Source organism: Mobula birostris, chromosome 5, assembly GCF_030028105.1.
Source record: "Mobula birostris isolate sMobBir1 chromosome 5, sMobBir1.hap1, whole genome shotgun sequence".
Classification (NCBI taxonomy): domain Eukaryota; kingdom Metazoa; phylum Chordata; class Chondrichthyes; order Myliobatiformes; family Myliobatidae; genus Mobula; species Mobula birostris.
In genome coordinates this window covers 12422131-12445512 of record NC_092374.1, presented here as the reverse complement: position 1 = coordinate 12445512, position 23382 = coordinate 12422131, and the positions used below count along the sequence as shown (strand labels likewise).

The 23382-nt window shown below is 44.3% G+C and overlaps 1 protein-coding gene across 3 annotated transcripts in view; it reads left to right on the top strand.

Moving 5' to 3' along the window:
* Positions 1-17122: 17122 nt before the first annotated feature.
* LOC140197548 (probable ATP-dependent RNA helicase DDX60) overlaps positions 17123-23382 on the top strand; it is a 171740-nt gene continuing 165480 nt past the window's right edge. For all 3 annotated transcript variants that reach the window (XM_072257624.1, XM_072257623.1, XM_072257622.1), the window contains exons 1-2: positions 17123-17676; positions 19402-19471. In XM_072257624.1, the coding sequence (XP_072113725.1) occupies positions 17295-17676; positions 19402-19471 (452 nt within the window). In that variant the 5' untranslated portion in view covers positions 17123-17294. The remainder of the gene's footprint in view (positions 17677-19401; positions 19472-23382) is intronic.

Here is a 23382-nt window from a genome sequence, read left to right as displayed (position 1 = left end):
CAACTCAAGGACCAGATCTATCTTTATCCATGATCATGTTGAAACTAATGGTGTTATGATCACTGGAACCAAAGTGTTCCCCTACACCCACTTTCGTCACCTGTCCTAACTCGTTTCCTAATAGGAGATCTAATATTGCATCCTCTCTAGTTGGTACCTCTATATATTGATTTAGAAAACTTTCCTGAACATATTTTACAAACTCTAACCTGTCTAGACCTTTAACAGTATGGGAATCCCAATCAATATGTGGAAAATTAAAATCCTCTATTATCACAACTTTATGTTTCCTGCAGTTGCCTTCTCTGCAGATTTGCTCCTCCAATTCTCGTTGACTATTGGGTGGTCTATAATACCACCCCACTAATGTGGTCATACCTTTCCTGTTTCTCAGCTCCACTCATATGGCCTCGGTAGATAAGCCCTCTAATCTGTCCTGCCTGAGCACTGCTGTAACATTTTCCCTGACTAGCAATGCCACACCCCCCACCCTTCATTCCTCTGCCTCTATCACGTCTGAAACATCAGAACCCTGTGAATGATGATAAACCTGATTCTGATACGGGTCTCTATTGTGGACTGAGAGTGGGAAGAGGGCCGGGAGACCATAAGACACAGGAGCAGAATTAGGCCATTCAGACACTCCAGTCTGCTCCGCCATCCCATCATGGCTGATTCCGGATCCTACTCAACCCCATACACCTACCTTCTTGCCATTCCTTTGATGTCCTGACTGATCAGGAAACGATCACCTTAAATATACCCATGGACTTGGCCTCCACTGCAGCCTGTGCCAGAGTATTCCATAGAGGGGAATCATGGTAGGGAAAAGGGGAAGGGAGAGGGGAGGGAGTGGGAGACATTCTGTAATGATCAATAAACCAATTATTTGGACTCAAATGACCTTGCCCTGTGTTTCAGGGTCGTGTGTGTCAGCACCTGTGCCACCCCCTGCACCAGGCACATCTCCGTCTCTTGTCCCACACCCCTCACATGGCGCTCCACCCTCGCCATTCTCAACATCCTCTGTTCCCACCTGATTTACAAACTCGCTCTCTGCTCCACGTTGACAAATACAGTACTGTGTAAAAGTTTCAGGCACCCGTGCTATAAACATGTGCTAGAAGGGTTTTGGCCCGGAACGTCGACTGTTCTCTTTTCTGTAGATGCTGCCTGGCTGCTGAGTCACTCCAGCATTTGTGTGTGCTGCCATATATATATGTGCCAAAGACTTTTGCACGGTACTAAACCTGCATGAGAGGTTTTGGATTCTGAAAACACTTTCAATAACAATTAAGCTGTCTAATCCAACAGGGGGTATGGAGGGCTGTGATCCAGGTGCAGGTTGATGGGACTAGGCAGAATAACAGTTCAGCATAAGCGAAAGGGACTGAAGGGCCTGTTTTTGTGCTTATGGTGCTCTATAACCTCTCCATTTGCAGGATCTTGTTCACCTTCATCGTTACTTTTAATGACTGGTGATCGTATGTCGCTCGCATGCAGTGAGGACAGGTGTAACCTTCCACTGGGCAAGGTTAAACTGGATTTAGTGACAGTGTTTACCTTTGCTCCCAGGGTGTGATGAGCCTTCTCCCTATTAATAGATCCGACGCAGAGCAAGACGTACACGTTTTCTGATCGTCACTCAATAAAATGGATCGCTGCTTCTAAAACCTGACGGAAAAACCAATGCCTTTCTTTCATTGTGTTTGGGCAGAGGCTGTGGTATACGTGACACAAACAAGGGCACACAGGCAGTGTTGTCAGCACGTTGACTCTGCACTGTCAATGCCAGGCGCACTTCACAAAGGCAAAACTCGGTGGATTATCTTGAAATGGAAACATTTTGTGTACACAATTCTGTAAACACAAAAATCAGCCATCCCTATTTGTCCTGATTACATCAGTTCCTTCCCTTTATAATGTAAACCAACTTCCCCTCCATTGACTTATTCCAAGGGCAGAAATGCCCAATACAAGGGGGCATAATTTTAAGATGATTGGAGGAAAGTGCAGGGGAATGTCAGAAGTGATTTTTTCCTCACAGAGAGTGTTGGGTGTATGGAATGCTCTGCTGGGTGTGGAGGCAGAAGCAAATACATTAGTGCCATTTAAGAAAGTCTTAGATAGGCTCATGGACGATAGATAACAGAGAAATTAGAGGGTAGTGGTCGAAGGGACTTATTCTAACTGTGATTAGTGGTATTGAGCTCTGACCAGTGACCAAATGGGAGATCAGAAGCTTGAGAGAAGGGAATTTCAAATTTCATTCAGGTCCACTGATGGAGTATAAAAGTGCAGCAACTCACAGCAGTTTGTTTGGAGCTTTGACCAGTGACCTATCGGCGTTCGGGATTGACTAGCAAGAACAAGTTAAAGGAAGGCAGGGGCAAGTGGTGCAGCCAACAACGCAGTGGCCATCGTTGGAGTGGACAGAGTTAGAGTGACTATCGTTAGAGTGGACAGAATAGAGTGGTGATCGTTAGAGTGGACAGAGTTAGAGTGGCCATCGTTAGAGTGGACAGAATTAGAGTGGACAGAGTTAGAGTGGCCATCAATGGAGTGGACAGTGTTAGAGTGACCATAGTTAGAGTGGACAGAATTAGAGTGTACAGAGTTAGAGTGGCCATTGTTAGAGTGGCCATCAATGGAGTGGACAGTGTTAGAGTGGCTATCGTTACAGTGGACAGAGTTGGAGTGGCCATCGTTAGAGTGGACAGAGTTAGAGTGGCTATGGACAGAGCATGGATCAGTACATGGAACTATGATGTGGCCATTGCAGAGACTTGGTAGAGAGAGGGCCAGGAATGGGTGCTTAATTTTCCAGGGTTTTGATATTTTAGAAAAGATAGAGAGAAGTAAACGAGGTGGGGGGTTGTACCACTAATCAGGGACAATAGCACAGCTGGATAATGGAGGGTTTGTCCTCTGAGTCTTTATGGGTAGGAAGGGTGCAATCACTAATGGAATTGTCCTATAGACCCCCGAGTAGCCTCTGGGACATTGAGGAACAGATATAGTCATAGTCATAGTCACAGTCATAGTCATACTTTATTGATCCTGGGGGAAACTGGTTTTCGTTACAGTTGCTCCATAAATAATAAATAGTAATAGAACCATAAATAGTTAAATAGTAATATGTAAATTATGCCAGTAAATTATGAAATAAGTCCAGGACCAGCCTATTGGCTCAGGATGTCTGACCCTCCAAGGGAGGAGTTGTAAAGTTTGATGGCCACAGGCAGGAATGACTTCCTATGACACTCTGTGCTGCATCTCGGTGGAATGAGTCTCTGGCTGAACGTACTCCTATGCCCAACCAGTACATTATGTAGTGGGTGGGAGACATTGACCAAGATGGCATGCAACCTAGACACCGTCCTCTTTTCAGACACCACCGTGAGAGAGTCCAGTTCCATCCCCACAACATCACTGGTCTTATGAATGAGTTTGTTGATTCTGTTGGTGTCTGCTACCCTCAGCCTGCTGCCCCAGCACACAACAGCAAACATGATCGCACTGGCCACCACAGACTCGTAGAGCATCCTCAGCATCGTCCAGCAGATGTTAAAGGACCTCAGTCTCTTCAGGAAATAGAGACAGCTCTGACCCTTCTTGTAGATAGCCTCAGTGTTCTTTGACCAGTCTAGTTTATTGTCAATATACAGGCAGATTAAGGAAAGGTGTAAAAACAATAGGGTTGCTGCCACAGGGAACTTCAAGTTCCCTAATATAAACTGAGACCATCTCAGATCAACTGCTTTAAATGGGGCAGAATTTGTTAGGTACATCCTGGTGAGCTTATACAAACAAAATAAATCCCAGATATCCCATCTCCCAGTCGCACAGTAGGATCATCGCCCTGTCTCAACATGGCTTGAACATTAATGGGAGCCACCTCTAAATTCTGTACTTTCATCAGCTGACAGGCTATCTGTATATTCGTATTTTCTAACTTCGTAGCCCTGTTCTGAGCCATCAATAGTGATTTGCTCAGAATAATACAGCGCTGACTGTCTTCTTCCAATTCATTCTTAAAACTCACTATCATTTTATACTGATGTCTTATAATTGTGCAAAAAGACAGAAAGCATCCCGCTGGCTATCTTTTCTTTTGGGAAAAGCCAATGATTTAAGTATAGAAACAAAGTGATGTCCCATTTCAACCCCGACAAAATCTAACCTGTCAGACTAATCCACCGGCATTCCATAATCCGTCGGTAAATTAACGAGACTTCCAAAACCTGCACTATTACCAGTCCACCCTGGGACTCTGCGTCTCTCATACTGAGGGTCCTCTCTTTTAAGTAACCTCTTAAATAAATACATTTCTGCTTAAAAAGGCAGACCCTGCTCACAGCGCCAAATGTAATGTTCAACCAGGTTTGTGGGACTGGCTAGTGATACAGAAAGCACTCTGCGAATAGGTATATTAATCATTAATTTACAACCAGTAAAAGTTCATCCAAACATTCATGTACCCAGGATATTTGAAACTGGGCACCAGGCATCTATCCAATGGGAAAAGCAGCTGCAGTTTTTAAACTAACCAATCACAACAAAGCGACTTTCGGCAATCAGAATAAGGCACGCCCCAACAGGACAACTGCACATGGGTGATCCCCATTTAACTAATTATGCGACTTCCAAATCTCATCGGCTGCACCAGTGATGACTTGGTGTTATATTAAAGGGGGTGAATACTTATGCAATCAACTATCTAGTGCTTTATATTGTGATTAATTTAGATCACTTTGTAGAGATCTGTTTTCACTTTGACACAAGTGAGGCTTTTTCTGTTGATCAGTGTCAAAAAAAACCCAAATTAAATTCATTGTGATTCAATGTGTAAATCAATAAAACATGAAAACTTCTGGGGGGGGGGAATTCTTTTTATAGACACTGTATTTATATTTATTGTGCTTTTTTGAATTATTGTATTCATTAACTTTTGTGGGTTTTTTTGTGCTGGATTGGATCTGGAGTAATTTCGTTCTCCTTATACTTGTGCCCTGGAAATAACATTAAACAATCTTGAATCTTTAAACACACAGTCTATTTTCGTGCACAGTGATCGTTGTGTTGCTGTACCGAGGGAATGATTAGGGTTGTGCAGGTTGGTTCAAGAACCCAGTGGTTGAAGGGAAGTAGCTGTTCTTGCACCTGGTGGTGTGGGACTTCAGACTTCAGCGACTGCTGCCCAAAGGGAGCTGCAGAAAGATGGCATGTGGGTGGTGAGTATCCCTGATGATAGACATTGCCTTCTTGAGGTAATGCCCGCTGTAGAGGGATAGGACTGTGTTGGAATATGTCACAGTCATATAAGACTTCAATGAGGCATCATTTGGAATATTGTGTACGCTTTTGGTCACCCAGTTAAAGGAAAGATTGTATTAAACTAGAAAAGTCTGGAAAGGCTTTACCAGGACGTTGCTCAGACTTGCAGTCTTGAGATACAAGGAGAGGTTGCGTAGACTAGGATTTCATTCCCTAGCGTGTAAGAGATTGAGGAGTGATGTGATAGAGGTATGTACGATCATGAGGGGCATGGACAGGGTGGAAGGATATTTTTCAGGGAGGGATGCTAAAAACAAGAAGGTTTAAGATCAGCATTGAAAGGTTTGAAAGGGACATCAGGGGCAGCTTCTTCACACAAAGGGTGGTGCATATTTAGAAAGAGCTGCCAGAAACAGTGGTTGAGGCAGGCACATTAGCAACACTTAACAGCCATCTAGATAAGTACATGGGTAGGAGGAGTTTAGAGGGCTAAGAGCCAAACATGGGCAGATGGTTTCCTACCGGATAAGGAAAGGACTGGACACAGTAGATATGGAGAGGATGTTTCCGTTAGTTGGAGAGTCTAGGAACAGAGAATGATGCCATTTCCCTTTAATACGGAGATGAAGAGGAATTTCTTCAGCCATTATGGGACCATAAGACATAGGAGCAGAATTTGGCCACTTGGCCCATCGAGTCAGCTCCATCATTTCATCATGGTTGATTTCTTATTCCTCTCAGCCCCAGTCTCCTGCCTTTTGCCCTTATCCCTTCATGCCTTGACTAGTCAAGAATCTATCAACTCTCCTGTAACTATACCCAGTGATTTGGCCTTCACAGCCGCCTGTGGTAAAGAATTCCACAGATTCACTACTCTTCTGCTAAAGAAATTCCTCCTCATCTCTGTTCTAAATGGAATTCCCTCTCCTCAGAGGCTGTGCCCTCTGTCGTTAGACTCCCCCACCACAGGAAACATCCTTTCCACATCCACGCTATCGAGAACTTACAACATTCATTAAGTTTCAGTGAGAACCCCCTTCATTCTTCTGAATTCCAGTGAGTCCAGTGTCATCAAATGCTCCTCATACGATAAGCCTTTCTATCCTGGAATCATTTTCGTGAACTCCCTATGAACCTTCTGTAATGACAGCACATAAGACATAGGAGCTGGTGGTGTACTGGGGGAATTCATTGCCACAGAGGAGGCCAAGTCATTGGATGTTTTTAAGAAGAGATTGATAAGTTTTTAATTCCTAAAAGGGTTAAGGTTAACAGGGATAAAGTGGGAAAACTACAATAGAATTGTAATTCCCACTATGAGTACTGTGTTCCCGGAAATTCTGCTTTTGCCAGACGGAGCAGAGGTGCTTGAAAAAGTGTACAAATATGAGAAAGTCTGCAGAAGCTGGAAATCCAAAGCATCGCACATACAATGCTGGAGGAATTCAGCAGGCCAGGCAGCATCTATGGAAAACAATAAACAGTCGACACCAAGACCCTTCATGTTGGGTTTCACCAAGGTAAAGGAGGAACATTTCTTATTATGTCCTTATGTAGGCTGCATTGGGAGCATTACCACAGATTTGCAGGAGTGTTGCCTCACCTGGAAGGACTATCTCGGGCCCTATTCCTCCTCATTTCTGTTCTAAAGGTACGTCCTTCTATTCTGAGACTGTGCGCTCTGGTCCTAGACTCCACCACTATACGAAACATCCTCTCCACGTCCACTCTATCTAGGTCTGACGCTCTGCGGTGATGTTCTGTGTTCTGTTGCTTTCTTCCAGAAGGACATTTCCTACAATGCCAAGCACATTCATAGTCGTTAATGACAGGCAGCACATCACGACCTTGCAATTATCTAATTATTTCCTTTGAAGAAGTCAGCTTTGAAAAGGGCTTGAGATAATGTAGATCAGAATGAATATTATCATGCTGTGTTGAAATGGGCAAACCATTAAAGACTCCAAGGTCATTACCATTTCAATGAACTTAATTAGACAAGCATTGTTAAAGTACAATGTTTTTGTGCATTAGAGCATGTGAGGAAATAAGTGAGCCTTGGGCTACTGGGAGTTCATTTCTAATGAGTACCAATGGATATAGAGTCAATCTTTAGCGGTAGAGAGTGAAGTTTATTTTGATGGACTGTGACTTTGTATACAATACAAAGGCAGTCACTGGGGTTACTTACAAGTCATGCCACACCTTCAGTTCAACTTTACAACTCTTTCACTATGATGTGCTCCTCAAGGTAGTACATTTCAGAATCAGGTTTAATATCACCGGCATATGTTGTGAAATTCACTAAGTTTACAGCAGCAGTGCAATGAAATACATGATAAATAAATACAGAGAAAAATACTGAAATACAGTAAGTATATATATGTCTATTACATAGTGCAAGAAAAAAACAGAAATAAAAAAAAGCACTGAGGTAGTGTTCATGGGTTCGATGTGGATTCAGAAATCAAATGGCAGAGGGGATGAAGCTGTTCCTGAATCACTGAGTGTGTGGCTTGACTACCTCCTTCCTGATGGCAACAATGAGAAGAGGGCTTGTCCTGGGTGGTGGGAGCCCTTCCCGAAGGCACCGCGCCTTGAAGTCACACTTGCATGTGATTTGAATATACCGCAGGCAGCGTGGCAGTGTAGAGACTAGCACATTACAGCACCAGCGACCGGCAGTGAGCGATTGGGTTCCAATTCCCGCTGCTGCCTGCAGGGAATTTGTATGTTGTCCCCCTGACCGCGTGGGTTTCCTCCAGATGCTCCTGTTTTCTTACTTAGAAAATCTATGGATTATGTTCATTAACACAGAATTAATTACAGGGTAGTTAACATAGAATTACAAACATCTTAGCATAATTCCAAAATTATATTAACATTATATGGTAACTTCTGATATGGTATACATGCTGAAGGTGCTTTTTTCTTTGTTAAATGTGTTTGTATACATGGCAAAACTATTCTTGACTCCAGTAACTGCCTTTACAGAAGTGTTACGTAAATGGTAGCAATGAATATCAATCGAGACAGGTTATATAAAAACAACCAAACATTTACTAAACACGTATAAACAATAAGGGGAAAAAAACAAAGGAAAACTTTAACCGGAAGTTAACAGATATGCAGCCATTCACCAACTCGCCACTCGGCTCTGGTTCTTAAAGCGTTAAATGCGAAAACAGTTCTTAAAGCGATACAGTCAGATATAGTTCTTAAAGCGATAACTTTGAAAGTCCAACAGTTTTACACATTCAATTGGGAGAGACTTCTCTGGAGAAGGATTTCTTCACAGACACACCTTTGCTGCTGGTTCTGTCTACAGGATTCACGATGCCGAAAATAAACGGTTTAAATCGACTGACCTTAAATTCCTTTAGAGAGAGAGAGAGAGAGAGAGCACCTTTTTGCATGAACTCATTGCTCTTTCTGGCAAGAGTTATCTCGACACAGGTACTCCTCCAACGAAGACTCAATAAGGTCGATTCTTTACTAAACTGCCAAACGATGCTGACTTCTCTCGATCCTTCGATAAATTCTTCACTCTCCCCTCAACTGTTGGAATTGAGTAAATTGGCACATCCAGCCACAAATTTCCAGTCCAAATAATAAGGTAATTTACAACAGAACGCACAACCGATTTAAAAATGAAACCGCGTCACCAAAAACAAACACGCAACAGAAATGGAGATACAGCACGTTCTACCTGGAAACCTACAAACTCAAAAAACATACTGCGTCACCTGGGTCGACCCTTATATAGTCACGGGGCACATGTCATCACATGACCTCACATCGGCGGGAAAATCACATCAGGTGACCTCCAAAAGACCATTACATCATTCTCACTAAAATAAAGCAGATCTCCTTGAGCATGTAACAGAAGCTCCACCGCATCAGTGAGCTACTTGTTTCTCAGAGTAGCCGGCTGGTGGTTCAGAGAAGGTGAGTCAGCCTGTTGGTCCAAGAGAGTCAGGTCGGGCCATCAGGACGAAGGATTCAAGTCAGGCCATCAGGCCGAGGGATTTGTCAAGCTATTGAGCCAAGGGATTCGAGTCAGGCCATTGGGCCGAGGAATTTGAGTCAGATCATTGGCCGAGGAATTCAAATCAGGCCTTCGGGCTGAGGGATTCGAATCAGGCCTTCGGTCCGAGGGATTCAAGTCAGGCCTTCGGGCCGAGGGATTTGTCAGGCCATTGGGCTGAGGAATTTGTCAGGCCATCGGTCGAGGGATTCGACAGGCGGTTGGGCAGAGGGATTTGTCAGGCCATCGGTCGAGGGATTCGACTCAGGCGGTTGGGCAGAGGGATTTGAGTCAGGCCTTCAGGCCAAGGGATTCGAGTTGGGCTGTCAGGCCGAGAGATTCAAGTCCGGTCGTTGGGCCGCAGGAGAAGCCAGATTGTGTTCAGAAGAGCAGATCATGCAACTCGGAGGCACTGGATTTGGTGCCTTAGAGTTGGCATGAAAGCAGCATGTAGTGAAACCATGAGTGACTGTCTTGGGCATTCCTTTTGTGATCGCAAGACCCTGTTGGACATTGATTGCCACAGGCCTGCTTCCCTTGTTTGGTGGGGAGGCAGGTAGTGAAGCAACAGTGTCGCCCCAGTTTTATCGAGGACTAGGCCTCCAGCCGTGGGCTTATGTTGTAACATGGTATCCAGGCTCTGCAGGGGGCGGGATGCCCTTTCCTGTCAGTGTTGGATCAGTGGAATTATAGCTGGGACCTGGAATCAACGTTTTGTGGGACTTGTCACTCAGGGTCTTGGACTAAAATTGTGTTTTCTTACGTGAGTATGTTTTTTTCTCTCGTAATTTTGAATGCGTTTGTATGTTTTTGCACCTTGGCGCCAGAGGAACACTGTCTCATTCAGCTGTATCCACGTAGGGTTTGAATGACAATGAAACTTGATTGACTTGATCTGATGTAAAAGAAAACTCCATCTGCACGGCAGCAAAGTCTACATGTGGGGGAGCTTTTCAGTTACTTCTTGGCTGCACATCCGTGCAGCTAAGAGGGACCAGTGGTCATAGTCAGAGTCCTAGACCATGGAAACAGGTCCTTTAGCGCAACTCATCCATACAGACTGTGTTGCCCTGTGGACTAGTCCCATCCATGGTAAACCACACATCTTGTGCCGGTGAATGGTGGGATGTAAGGGAGAGTTGCTGGGAATGTGGGGAGAGTTGATATTGGAATGTGAGCTGGCCTAGCCTTGATGGGCCGTATTGCCTACATTTGTCTGTGTCATAGAGTGATAGAGTCATACTACACAGAAACAGTCCCCACAGCCCAACTCCTCCCTGCAGACCAAGGTGTCCACCATTTGCCATTTCCAATTCACTCGTTACTTTAAGAACACCGTGTTCCTCAGATTAGGAGGCGTATAACTTCAGCATTCAAGTCCAAGTGTAGGTTGGCTGAATGGGGCCTCTATTGGCAATTCCATTATTGTCCCTTTAGCATTTGTATTTTCACTACCTCAGTTTGCACCTTTCTGTTGCCCAAGACCATAAAACATAGTAGAATTAGGCCATTTGGCCCATTGAGTCTATTCCACCATTCAATCATGGCTGATTTATTTTCCCTGTCAGCCCTGCCTTCTCCCTGTAACCTTTGATGCCATTACTGAGAAACAACCCATCAACCTCTGCCTTTTTTGGCCTCCACAGCTGTCTGTGGTAATGAATTCCACAGATTTACCCCTTCTGGCTAAAGAAATTCCTCCTCATCTCTGTCCTAAAGGGGTGTCCTTCTATTCTGAGGCTGTGCCCTCTGGTCCGAGACTCTCCTACTGAACATAGTGTCGCGGTGTGTGTTCGCTGGAGCCAGGAGCAGAGGAATGGCAGACTCCGTCACGGCGGGTGCTGACAATGACTCAGCTCAGGTGCGGGGATGGCTGCCTCTGTTACAGTGAGTGCCAGCAATGACTCAGCCCACAAGCGGAGGAGGAAACAAGAGGTTACACACAGGAATACCAGCAGAGCATCCCAGGCATGGCCAAGCAACACTGCAAGACAAATCAGTCTCCACAAACAGGGACTCCACTACAGTGCTCAACAGGAGTCCCCTTTAAATAATCACAGAAAGTGGGAAACCCATGCCAGTCACAATTAACTTGACAAGACCAAACATAAAACACCAGGGTTTAATAGTAATTACAGGTGCTCGAAAAACCAAAGCCCAAGCCTCTCTGACAAGCTACAGAGGCCTGCAGGGCTCAGGGCGTTAAGAGGGTGACGGACCTGCGGAATGAGCTGCCAGGGAATGTGTTGGAGGTAGGCACAGTAACGAGGTTGAATAGATATTTGTACAGTTACGTGGATGGGAAAAGCATAGGAGCTCAGAATCAGAATCAGGTTTATTATCTCCGGCACTTGCCATGAAATTTGTTGTTTTGGGACAGTAGTACAGTGCAATACATAAAAATGTTGCTATAAGTTACATAAAAATATGAAAACATAAATAAGTCGGGCAAAAGGAGAGCAAAATAACAAGGTTGTTTTCAAGGACAATTCAGATATCTGATGGTGGAGGGGAAGAAGCTGTTCCTAAAACATTTAGTGTGTCTTCAGGCTCCGTAAGGTGTCACTGATGTTCAAAGTTCAAAGTAAATCTTATTATCAAAGTACATATATCACCAAAAACAACACTGAGATGCTTTTTTTCCTGCAGGCATACTCAGCAAATCTATAGATAGTAGCCATAATAGGATCAATGAAAGATCAAGACAACACACTATGCAAATGCAAATACAAATAAATAGCAATAAATAATGAGAACATGAGGTAATGAGATAAAGAGTCCTTGAAGTGAGATCATTGGTTGTGGGAACATCTCATTGGGATGAGTGTCGTTCAGGAGCTTGATGGTGGTGGGGTAGTAACTGCTCTCGATGGGGAGAGTTAGACCCATGGTGGAGTTCACAACTTCCTACAGCTTGTTCCAATCCTGTTCATCAGCCCCTCTATACCAGGCCGTGATGCTACCAGTCAGAATGCTTTCCACGGTACATCTGTAGAAATTTGCTTTGGTGACATACCTAGTCTCCTGAAAGTCCCAATGAAATATACTCACTGAGATGCAATTGGATCAATATGTTGAGGCTTGAAGGTCAAGGATCAAAGATGGCAAGTGCAGGAGTTGGGGCCCAGTATCTGCAGCCCTGCAACTGTGAGTCCTGGTTCAATAACTGCAAGTCTAAGAGTCCAGGGACAAGGACTCTGGAGGCAGCCTGTCCTGGGGTTGGAGGGGTGTGTGTGTGTGTGTGTGGGTGTGTGTTGGGTGCGAAAATGTGTGATGATACTTACTGTCTGCCTCCAGCATGTCCTTAGGTTGTGTTGGTTGCTAATGCAAAAGACTCGTTTCACTGTATGTTTTGATGGACCCGTGATAAATCAATCTGAATCTGATGACTAAAAAGGATTCGTTAGCAAGGAGTTTGTATGTTCTCTCCTTGACTGCATGGGTTTCCTCTGGGTGCTCTGGTTTCCTCCCATATTCCAAAGACGTGCTATTAGGATGAGTAAGTTGTCGACATGCTGTGTTGGCGTCAGAAGCATGGCGACATTGCAGCTGCCCAGCACGATCCTCGTGGATTTGATCTGACCAAACAACACATTTCGATGTTTGTTTCGCTCAACGTGTACAAATAATATTATCTTATAAAATCTCTTGTCTTATTGTGAATGATTGAGAAGGCTATGAGTCAGTGACAATCAGATTTGTCCTGCTTTGGGAGAAAGAAGACAGGAACTAGATGATCCTAATGTGGTGGAGAGTATATTGACTGGTTACGTCTTGGCCTGGTATGGAAACATTGCCACCCCTGAATGGAAAATCTTACAAAAGTAGTGGATATGACCCAATCCATCGTGGATAAAGCCCTCCCCACCATTGAGCGGTGTTGCAGGAAAGCAGCATCCATCATCAGGGATCTCCACCATCCATACCACACTCTCTTCTTGCTGCTGCCACCAGGAAGGTGGTACAGGGGCCTCAGGACCCACACCACCAGGATCAGGAACAGTTATTACTCCTCAACCATCAGGCTCTAGAACCAGAGGGGATAACTTCTCTCAACTTCACTTGTCCCATTACTCACAAACTATGGACTCACTTTCCAGAGCTCTTCATCCCAATTTCTCGATATTTAGTGCTTATTGATTTTTGTTTGTTACTTACAGTTTGTTGTCTTATACACATTGGTTGTTGGTCCATCCAGTTGGGTGCAGACTTCCATTGTGTTCCTTGGAGTTACTGTATTTGCCTGCAAGAAAACAACTCTTAGGGTTGTATATAATGACATATATGTACACTGATGACAAACTTACTCTGAACTTGGAATATAAACTGATTTTCTTGCCCAGAGGAAATGGATCAAGTAATTTTTCTGTTATTATAATGATTTGTATAAGGCACAAACCTTTGGATTTGGAAAGAAACTGCGAATACTGGAGAAACTCCTCTGGATGGAATATAAAAATGGAAAATGCAGGTCGAAGAACAAGTGTCAGGGAATCATTCTGACACTGAGGAACACCTTTTCCAGGACCAGGGGATGGTGTTTGGAGTATGACCGCTAGATGGCGATGTGGGCAACACTTTGTTATGACACCAGATCAGGCACGGGAATGCCAGAGGGAGAACTGGGGACAGAGAGCAAAGTAATACAGGCTTTTCGGCACACTCTGGTCATGCCGACCAATAAGCACACATCTATGATAAACCCATCTACGTCTACGCCTGGCTAGAGAAAAAATATCCATAAACTTGAAAGAATGCAGAGAAAATTTACAATGATGTTGCCGGGAATTTTGAGGACCTGAGTTATAGGGAAAGGTTGAATAGGTTAGGATTTTAGGAGCAGGGGATAATGAGGGGAGGTTGGATATTATGAGCGGTATAGATAGGGTAAATAGACTGCATGCAGGCTTTGGCTCCTGAGTTTTGGAGAGACTAGAAATTGAGGTCATATAGGTAAAGCATGAAAGGTGAAATATAGAAGAGATTCCGAGGGGGAAAGTCGTCACTGAGAGGGTGGTGGGAATGTGGATCGAGCTACCAGAGGAAGTGGTGGATGGGGGTTCAATGGCAAGATTGAAGAGGAGTTTGGATAGGTACATGGATGGGAGGAGTAAGGAGGGCTATGATCTGGGTGCGGGTCCCAGTATAACTCACCACGGTCCTTGCATTTTATTTATCAGAATCAGAATCAGGTTTAATGTCGCTGGCACATCATGAAATTTGTTAACTTTGCGGCAGCCGTACACAGAAATAAAAGCTATAAATTATAATAAGTGTAAAAAATAAATTAAGTAACTCGTGCAAAAAGGGGGAAAAATTAGTGAGGTAGCACATGTGCTTTCATTGTCCATTCAGAAATCTGATGGAGGAAGGGAAGAAGCTGTTCCTGAATCGTTGAGTGTGTGTCTTTGGGCTCCTGTACCACATCTTCGATAGTAGCAATGAGAATCGGCGCGGCTCTGCAATTTCCCTGTAATTGTTGCAGCTTATTCAGCAGTCTCTTGACGTGTTACTTCCTGAACGTACTCATATCTGGAATAATCAGCCTGAATGGCACTCCCAGTGTATCTCTGTGTGTTTAACAATAATAAACTGACAGGAATTATGTTCTCCTTGCCAACAGACCAATATCATGCTGTAACCTCATGACTTCTTTTTCCAGCAAAAACAACGCTGATTTTCATATCGTTGGTGAAATTACTGATCAGGACTGAGGGACAGAATTAATCTGGACTTGGAAAGTCTGGGATTAAATAAAGGTTGTCAGTGTGTCTTTGACAAAGTAAAGATCAGAATCAGGTTTAATATCACTGGCATATGTCGTGAAATTTGTTAACTTAGCAGCAGCAGTACAATGTAAAACATTGTTTATACAGAAAAAGTCTGTGAATTACAGTAAATATGTACATTAAATAAGTAGTGCAAAAGTAGAAATAAAATAAAAGTATTGAGGTAGTGTTTGTGGGTTAGATGTCCGTTCAGAAATCGGATGGCAGAGGGGAAGGAGCTTTTCCTGAATCACTGAGTGTGTGCCTTCAGGCTTCTGTACCTTCTTGCTGATGGTAACAACGAGAAGAGAGCGTGTCCTGGGTGATAGGGGTCCTTAATGATGGATGCCACCTTCTTGAGGCACCGTTCTTTGAAGGTTTCTCGGATACTACGGAGGCCAGGGCCCATGATGGAGCAGACTGAGCTTACAGCTCTGGACCAAAGTCAAAATCAAGTTTATTGCCAGATGCACAATGGATTCACATTGAACGCAGCACAACACAGCACAGTCTCTTCAGTCCACCTTTCAAACTATTCTGAGGTCAATCTAACCCTTCCCCCTCCATTTTTCTATCATCCATGTGCTTTTCTAGGGGACCTTGAAAAGCCCCTGTGGCTCCGTAGCGTGACTCTATTACAGCATGGGGTGTCAGAGTTCAGAGTTCAAGCCCGGCCCACAAGTAGGTTTTTTCCGGGTGCTCCAGTTTCTTCCCACAGACCAAAGATGTAATGTTAGTTGGTCATTATAAATTGTCCTGTGTGGTTTGAAGGGCCTGAAGGGTCTTGTCCATGCTGTACTGCTAAATAAAATAAGTAAGTAAATAAAATGAAATAAACCAGCCTCTACCTTGTCCCCTAGCAAGGCAAGTGCAATGAAAACCTTTCTTGTATCGCAGACACATAACATCAGGATTCACAAGAAAAACATAAACTGGAAGTACATTATAGACAATTTTTACAAGCAGACACAATCCGAACAGAAGCAGCACACACTAAAATGCTAAAGGAACTCAGCAGGTCAGGCAGTATCTATTAAACAGTCGATATTTCAGGCTAAAACCCTTCATCAGGATTCATCAGGGAGAAAAAAACAAAGATCATTTAATTGTTGGAGGAGATACTCATCCAACTAATTTTATATCTGGTGACATATATGCACTTTGATAATAAATTTGCTTTGAACGAACTTGGGGGATGGGGGCATCAGCAGTATCGGTGAAGGAAAGAAGCCGACAATGTCTTGCATTAAAGCTGACGGCAGAAGGGCAAGATGGCTGACAAAGAAAGGAGAGGAACAAGAAGGTGGTTGGTGTAACTGAGGAGGGGTGTAACTCCTGCCTATCATCTAATTGATTCTACCCCCCCGTCATCAAAAGGCTCTTTAATCAACAATGCCAGCTCTTTTTGCCTCACACTGAAGAGAATTGAACTCTTAGTCTTGTTCCTCATCCAAGCACAGCACTCTGCTTGCCAGCAATCTAAGAAAGGACATGTTAGCATTGGAGAAGGACCAGCAGAGCTTCATGAGAATGATCCCAGGAATGAAAAGGGTTAACTTATGAGGTAACCCCCACCCCCACCTTCAGCATTCCTCATTTCCCTCTTTCACCTTATCTCCTTACCTGCCGATCACCTCCCTCTGATACTCTTCCTACTTTTCTTTCTTCCGTGGCTTTCCTATCAGATTATCTCTTCTCCAGCCCTGTATCTCTTTCACCAATCAACTTCCCAGCTCTTTATTTCACCCCCTCTTCTCCTGGTTTCACCTATCACCTTGTGTTTCTCCTACCCTCCCACTACTTTCTTACCCTGACTCCTCATCTTTGGTACTGAGTCCCCTGACCCTGCTCCTGAAGCAGATGTCATTATCAATGCTCAGAAGAGGTTCTGTGTGCAAACCTGCACGGAGCTTGCCCCGAGTGATTATACATCAGGGTTGTTGTTCTTTGATGTCACTGAGTCAGCTTACTTTCATTTTCAGCAGAAATGAAACTTAGTTGAACCCAGTCATATAGTTTCACTTACTGAGTATCAGTGGTTAATATCTCAGTGCACTGTACTGCTCAGAGTGGATCCCTCCGCGTTACAGTGTAGTTGACGACCAAAGTGAAGCAGAGACTTGGGTGACTTTCCATTTGGCGAGGTGGTGCAGTCAGGAGGACTAGAACAGCTTCTGAGCCCAGTCAAACAAGTGTCCTTTGGATTGAAGAAGGACCAAGCCATGGCAGAAGCCCCTGTGAGCCAGGACATCCTTGGTTCAAGGTCATCCAAAGGCAAGGCGACAAGACCCTCTATGCTCAAAGGACAACACAGAGATGATCGAGACAGTCCGGAAGAAGAAGATCTGGACAAGGAAGATGAAGTATATCTGAAAGAGGAAGGGGAATACAGCCTAGCCAGGGACAGCACAATGAGTCTGGACGAAGAAAGTGAGGATGAATTTGATGAGGAAACCCAGCTGAGCCATGGTGAGAACACAGATGATGCAGAGATTCAGCTGCCTGAGATTTTCTTCAGCTCCTCAGAATCAGATGAGTCTGAAGAGGAAGGTGACTCCAGGGATCTAGCGGTGAGATCAAAGACCAACAAGAAAGGGGCCAACGGTAAGCATCAGAGTCAAACCTCAATAACTGCAAAGAGATGAGCTTAATGGTTGTTTTGAGGAGAGTTGGTTGGAGGGAGGGGAGACTGAGGTGGGACAAACAGCTGAGGGTTGGTGAACATTTCAGAAACAGAATTAGAATCACAATCAGAATCACGTTTGCTATCACTGACATATGTTGTGAAATGTGTTGCGTTGCAGCAGCAGAACTGTGCAAGATGTAAATTTACTATAAGTTACAATAAGAAATATGTAACAAATATGAAGTGCAAAAAGAGAGCAAAGTCATGAGGTAGTGTTGTTAGGTTCATGGATTGTTCAAAAATTGGATAGCAGAGGGGAAGAAGCTGTTTCTGATTCTTTGAGTGTGTGTCTTCAGGCTCCTGGACCTTTTCCCTGATGGTAGCAATGAGAAGAGGGCATGTCCTGGGTGATGGGGGTCCTTAATGACAGATTTCAAGATCTCCTTTCCCCCAAACATACTGTATTTTCTTCTACATCTGGCTTGGCAGGGCGAAGAATCAGGCATTTGGGATGCCTGAACATCACGGGAGTGTTGCCCCGAGAGACCAATAAAGTGGTGGGAGAGAGGTAGACAGGGTGGAGAAGAAAGAGGATGGGATGAGATACTCTATAACCTCCCCGGCATCAAGAACATTGTCAAAAGGCGATGCCTCAAAAAGATGGCATTCATTGTTAAGGACCTCACCACCCAGGACTTGCCCTCTTCTCATTGAGGGAGAGAGGGGGAGAGAGAGGGGGAGGGAGGGAGGTTAGGGTGGTGGGGCGGAGATACATCTCTACAAAGGAGGTGTAAGGCACTCCTTCCCTTTGCCAGCCTGCAGGTCACCCTTGGCAAGGTGTAGCACCAAACCCACCCACCCCTCCCACCCCTCCTAAAGACACTGCCCAGAAGAAAGCAATGCAAACCACTTCAGTAGAAAGATTTGCCAAGAAGAATCATAGTCATGAGACCGTGATCACTCATGTCTTGCGACACAGCACATGATGATGATGTCATATAACACGACCCATAATGATGATGTCATATGACATGGCACGTAGGGATGATGATGCCTGATGACAAGGGGATAGAAGAAAGAATGAAAAGGGTGGGAGGGCCTTTGATTATGATGACTGTTTTTCCAAGGCAGAAGGAAGTGTAGACACAGAGTCCATGGAGTACAGGTTGGCTTTCCTGATGGACTGAGCTCTGTCCATAACTCTCCGTGGTTTTTTGTGGTCTTGAGCAGGGCAGATGCCATACCAATCTAAGACGCATCTGGAAAGGATGCTTTCTACGGTGCATCTGTAAAAATCGGTGATGGACAACTTGGACATGTCAAATAGAGTATGTAGTGGTTAGTGCGACACTATTATAGGGCCCAGAGTTCAATTCTGGTATCTGTAAGAAAGTTTGTACGCTCTCCCCATGACCGTGTATGTTTATTCCAGGCACTCCAGTTTCCTCCCACAGTCCAAAGATGTACAGCCATGTAGGTTAATTGGTCACAGTAAATTGTCCTGTGATTAGGTGGGTTGCCCTGCAGTGTGGTTCGTTAGGCTGGAGGGGCCCATTCCATGCCGTATCTCTAAATAAATTAGCATTCTTAGTTGCTGATGAGATTCCTTGGCCAAAGTGTCCACATGTCTACATGAACCAGGGCAAGCTACGGCTGACATTTACAGTATTTTTAATTGATAACAGCTAAACTCTGTTTTTCAGAAGGGAAGAATATTAGCAAGATTTTGAAGTGGTTGTCATCGTATATGGCTAGTTTATTTTCAAGATTACGGTAAGTATTGATCCACAGACTTCCACAGACCAAAGTTGTCTATTGTTAAAAACACTAAGCAGGCCAGGCAACATCGGAAGAAGAAACAGTTAATGCAGAGGATTCCAGTTAATTTGGACACATCAGCACCAGTACATTTTGGCCCAATTAAGTAGCTGACCAAATTAGCTGAAGTTTCATGGAAATAGTTTAAAAAGGACAAGCTACGTTAACAGAGTAACAAATTATGTATTTAAATGAAATTCAGAATAAATTAGAATACTACCAATATTACTACAATACTCTAAAACTGTGTATTTGTTCCTAAGAGTTATCGACAGAGAATTCATATAGTGATTCTCTTTTGATTGTGTATAAATGAGCAAAATCAATGTGGGCACCTAGTGCAGGTAATGAACTGCCTCCATTTCCTTCCTGCATGAGGTAGTGTCAAAAATTACTGCTTTTTAACTTGGGGTCTGTCAGACCAAATGAATAACATAACACGAGCATACACAACAGACACTATATACAAACGTTTGTAAAAACTGTTCATTCTAAGCACGGTGTAGAGTCCAACGGCCACACAACGGCACATACCTGACACTAGTTAGAAACTGTTCAACAAAAGTTGCCTGCCCCAATTAAGCAGCATAGTGCACCAAATAAGTGAAGAGAATCGCGGCTAATTTCTTGATTAGTTTTTGTTCTTTAAGAGTTGTCCCAGATAAACAGCTTCCCCAATTAGCCGATGGCCCGGTTAACCAGAATCAGCTGTACTTCAGTCTGAAGGCCCCTCATCGGAATAGAAGCCAATGAGTTAGTTTTAAGCACCGACAGGATAGGAGTGGGTACAGAGGACAAAGGTATCATCTCTGATTACGAGGCTAAGGATGCCATGGTGACATGCTGTGAGTAAAAGTCAAAAATCAAGTTTATTCTCATGCACACGTCCACTTTAAGCACAGGTGCAGTGAGTACTTGCAGCAACTTCACAAGAAAAACATAAATTTACACAGTTTTTACAAGAAAGAGCACAAATAAACAAAGAAAAACACAAAGTCAATTCTTGTGCAAAGTGATGAAAGAAATTATAGTGTTGATAAACTGAAGTAGTGATTGTAGTAACTTCTACTTTGAAAAAGGCACACTTGGCAATTTCATGCCCAAGAAACAACTTTATCTCAAACTTCAAAACCGTTATGTATACACAGAGGCTTTCACAACCCGTACGGCATGGCAGGCACACTATATACAAAGCCCACCGGAAGTAAACCCCCCCCCCCCCCCCATTATCCTAATTAGTATTAACTTACTTTTAATAATGCTCACATTACAACACTTCTTCCCCTTTAAAATCCAACATCCCCAAATGTAAAAAACTAGGAAATAAAAACAGTGGTGTTATTAACTTGCATACCCCTGAAAACTTATACTAATATCTCAGCAACAGCTTATCAGTACAAAACATCTGGAAAACATGACAGATTCAACATTCAATCTAACAACAACAAAAAAGAACTGTCCTGTCAAAGATTCAGTCTGTCAGGAGGTTTACGAGCGCACTGTGATCTGCGCACTACCCCTGGTGACCCAGCAGGCACCACTGGTGAGGGTGTTTTGGGTGGATCTGGTGGGGGCATGAGAGGGGTCTGTGTGTCTGCGTGAGAATGTCCATCCTCCTCAGGGGACCCCGACCCCTCTGCCAGCGTCTCTCCCTCTGGCAAAGTCACTGGTGGACATGCTTCCACCGTAGTCTGTCTCACAAATGGAAACTCCATGGAACTGTCTGCCTCTGAGCCGGTATCATGACGCAGGTGCACATGGTCCTGATGTCTGCGGAAACCACACCCATCAGTCAGCTTAACACCATAGGGGACAGGACCACTCTGCTTAAGAATAACCCCAGACAGCCACTGCTGATTGTTTCTCACATAGACATTGTCATCCGGTTTTAACTGTCTCTCTCATGCACGTTGATCATGTCCCTCCTGATTTTCCTGCTTTCTCTCCACTTTTGCCTTCAAAACTGGATCAATGGGAGCTGCTCACCTTGAAAACTGGACGGGCTCAATAATGCCCAGCCTCTGTAAACAGTCCAGCTCTTCCTCGACTTTGCCTTTCATGGCATAGGGCACTGACCTGGGCTTAAAAAAACATGGTGTAGCCTCAGGGTCGACATGGAGTTTCACTGTCACACCCTTCAGTGTTCCTAGCTCGTCCCTGAAAACGTCACTGTACCGCTGCAGAATGTCCTCCGTTGTGTGTGCATACTTAACTTCATGCCAGTTTAGCCAGATTTTGCGAAGCCAATCGTGACCCAAAAGACTGGGTCCCCCACCCTTAGCTATCACCAGCCTGGCTTCAGCATTCTGACCCCCGGCTGAGATATCCACATGTAACACTCCTAAATGAGGTATGGGCTGCTCCGTATAGGTCCCAAGTGTGAGCTTTGACGATCTAATGGGAGGCAGGTTGGACCCTCATGTCCTCCTGTAAGTCTCCTCACTAATGACTGATGCAGAAGCCCCTGAATCAATCTCAAACTTAATGTCCTTTTCCCTGACAGTGACTGTGGCATAATATGGTTCAGGTGGTTCCTCATCTGTTTCCACTGCAAACATGCTGTAGGCACATGCTGCCTCTTCATCTGCTTCTTCTAGATGGTGTGTGGCTGCCTGAGCCTGTTGAGCTTTCCCCTGCCCAGGCTTAATCTTACCCTTTGAACTTCTGTACTTTTTAGCTAAATGTCCCTTTTTGCTACAAGCATGGAAGACAGTGTCTTTGAATTTACAATCATTTGCATAGTGCATCCCTCCACACCGGAAACAGTCCACCCGCTTTGCCTGTTTACCAGTCTCCCTCCTGACTTGGTGCACTGCCGATGACTGCAACCCCCCATGTCCTTTCTGAATATCCTTGACATTATTAGCAACCATCTCCATGCCTTGGGCAATCTGCTGCTGCTCCCGCTCGAAACATGCCGACACGTCCACAAGACCAGTTCACCTCGTCGCCAAAAACATGTGGTAACTTCTACTTTGAAAAAGGCACACTCGACAACTTCATGCCCAAGAAGCAACTTTATCTCGAACTTCAAAACTGTTATGTATATACAGAGGTTTTCACAATCCGGTACGGCATGGCAGGCACACTATATACAAAGCCCACCGGAAGTAAAAAAAAAGGAACGGAAGTAAACCCCCCCATTATCCCAATTAGTATTAACTTACTTTTAATAATGCTCACATTACAACAGTGATTAATGGTGCTCGGGTTGGTTTAAGAACCAAATGATTAAAGGGAAGAAGCTGTACCTAAACCTGGTGGTGTCGGGGTTCAGGCTTCTGTACCTTCTGCCTGATGTTGGCTGTGAGAGGGTGTGATGACCCGGATGGCGGGGATCTTTGATGTTGGATGTTGCTGTTCCTCTCCGTGACTTGTGCTGCATCGGGTGACAACCTTGCCATTTCTTTAGCATTTGTCTGCTTTTTTTTTACGAGGCCGAGTCGCTGGCTTGATGCTCAATGCATGTAGATCCTACTAATGGCGGGGAGGAATGTGACCATGATGTACTGGGCAGAGTCTACTTCATTCCTTATGTTCCTGCGCATTCATCTTGACTTACCAGACCATGATGTAACCAGTCAGAATACTTGTAGCAGTTTATTTGTGGAAGCTTGTTCGAGTATTCGGTGGCTTGGTGGGCCTTCTTAAAAGAATACTGAATGATAGAATTAAGAAAAACATTGGTGGCTACTTCATGATTTGCAAGGGAAGATGTGAGTGAGGAATTAAACAAAGGAATGTAAAAGCTGTGAAATGCAGGGCAGAGATGTTCCCGAGAGCTAAAAGCAAAACGAGAGCATTGGGAATGCCCAGCAGATCAAGTAAAATTGAAATTGAAAACCTTTCGAATGGGGTGGCACAGT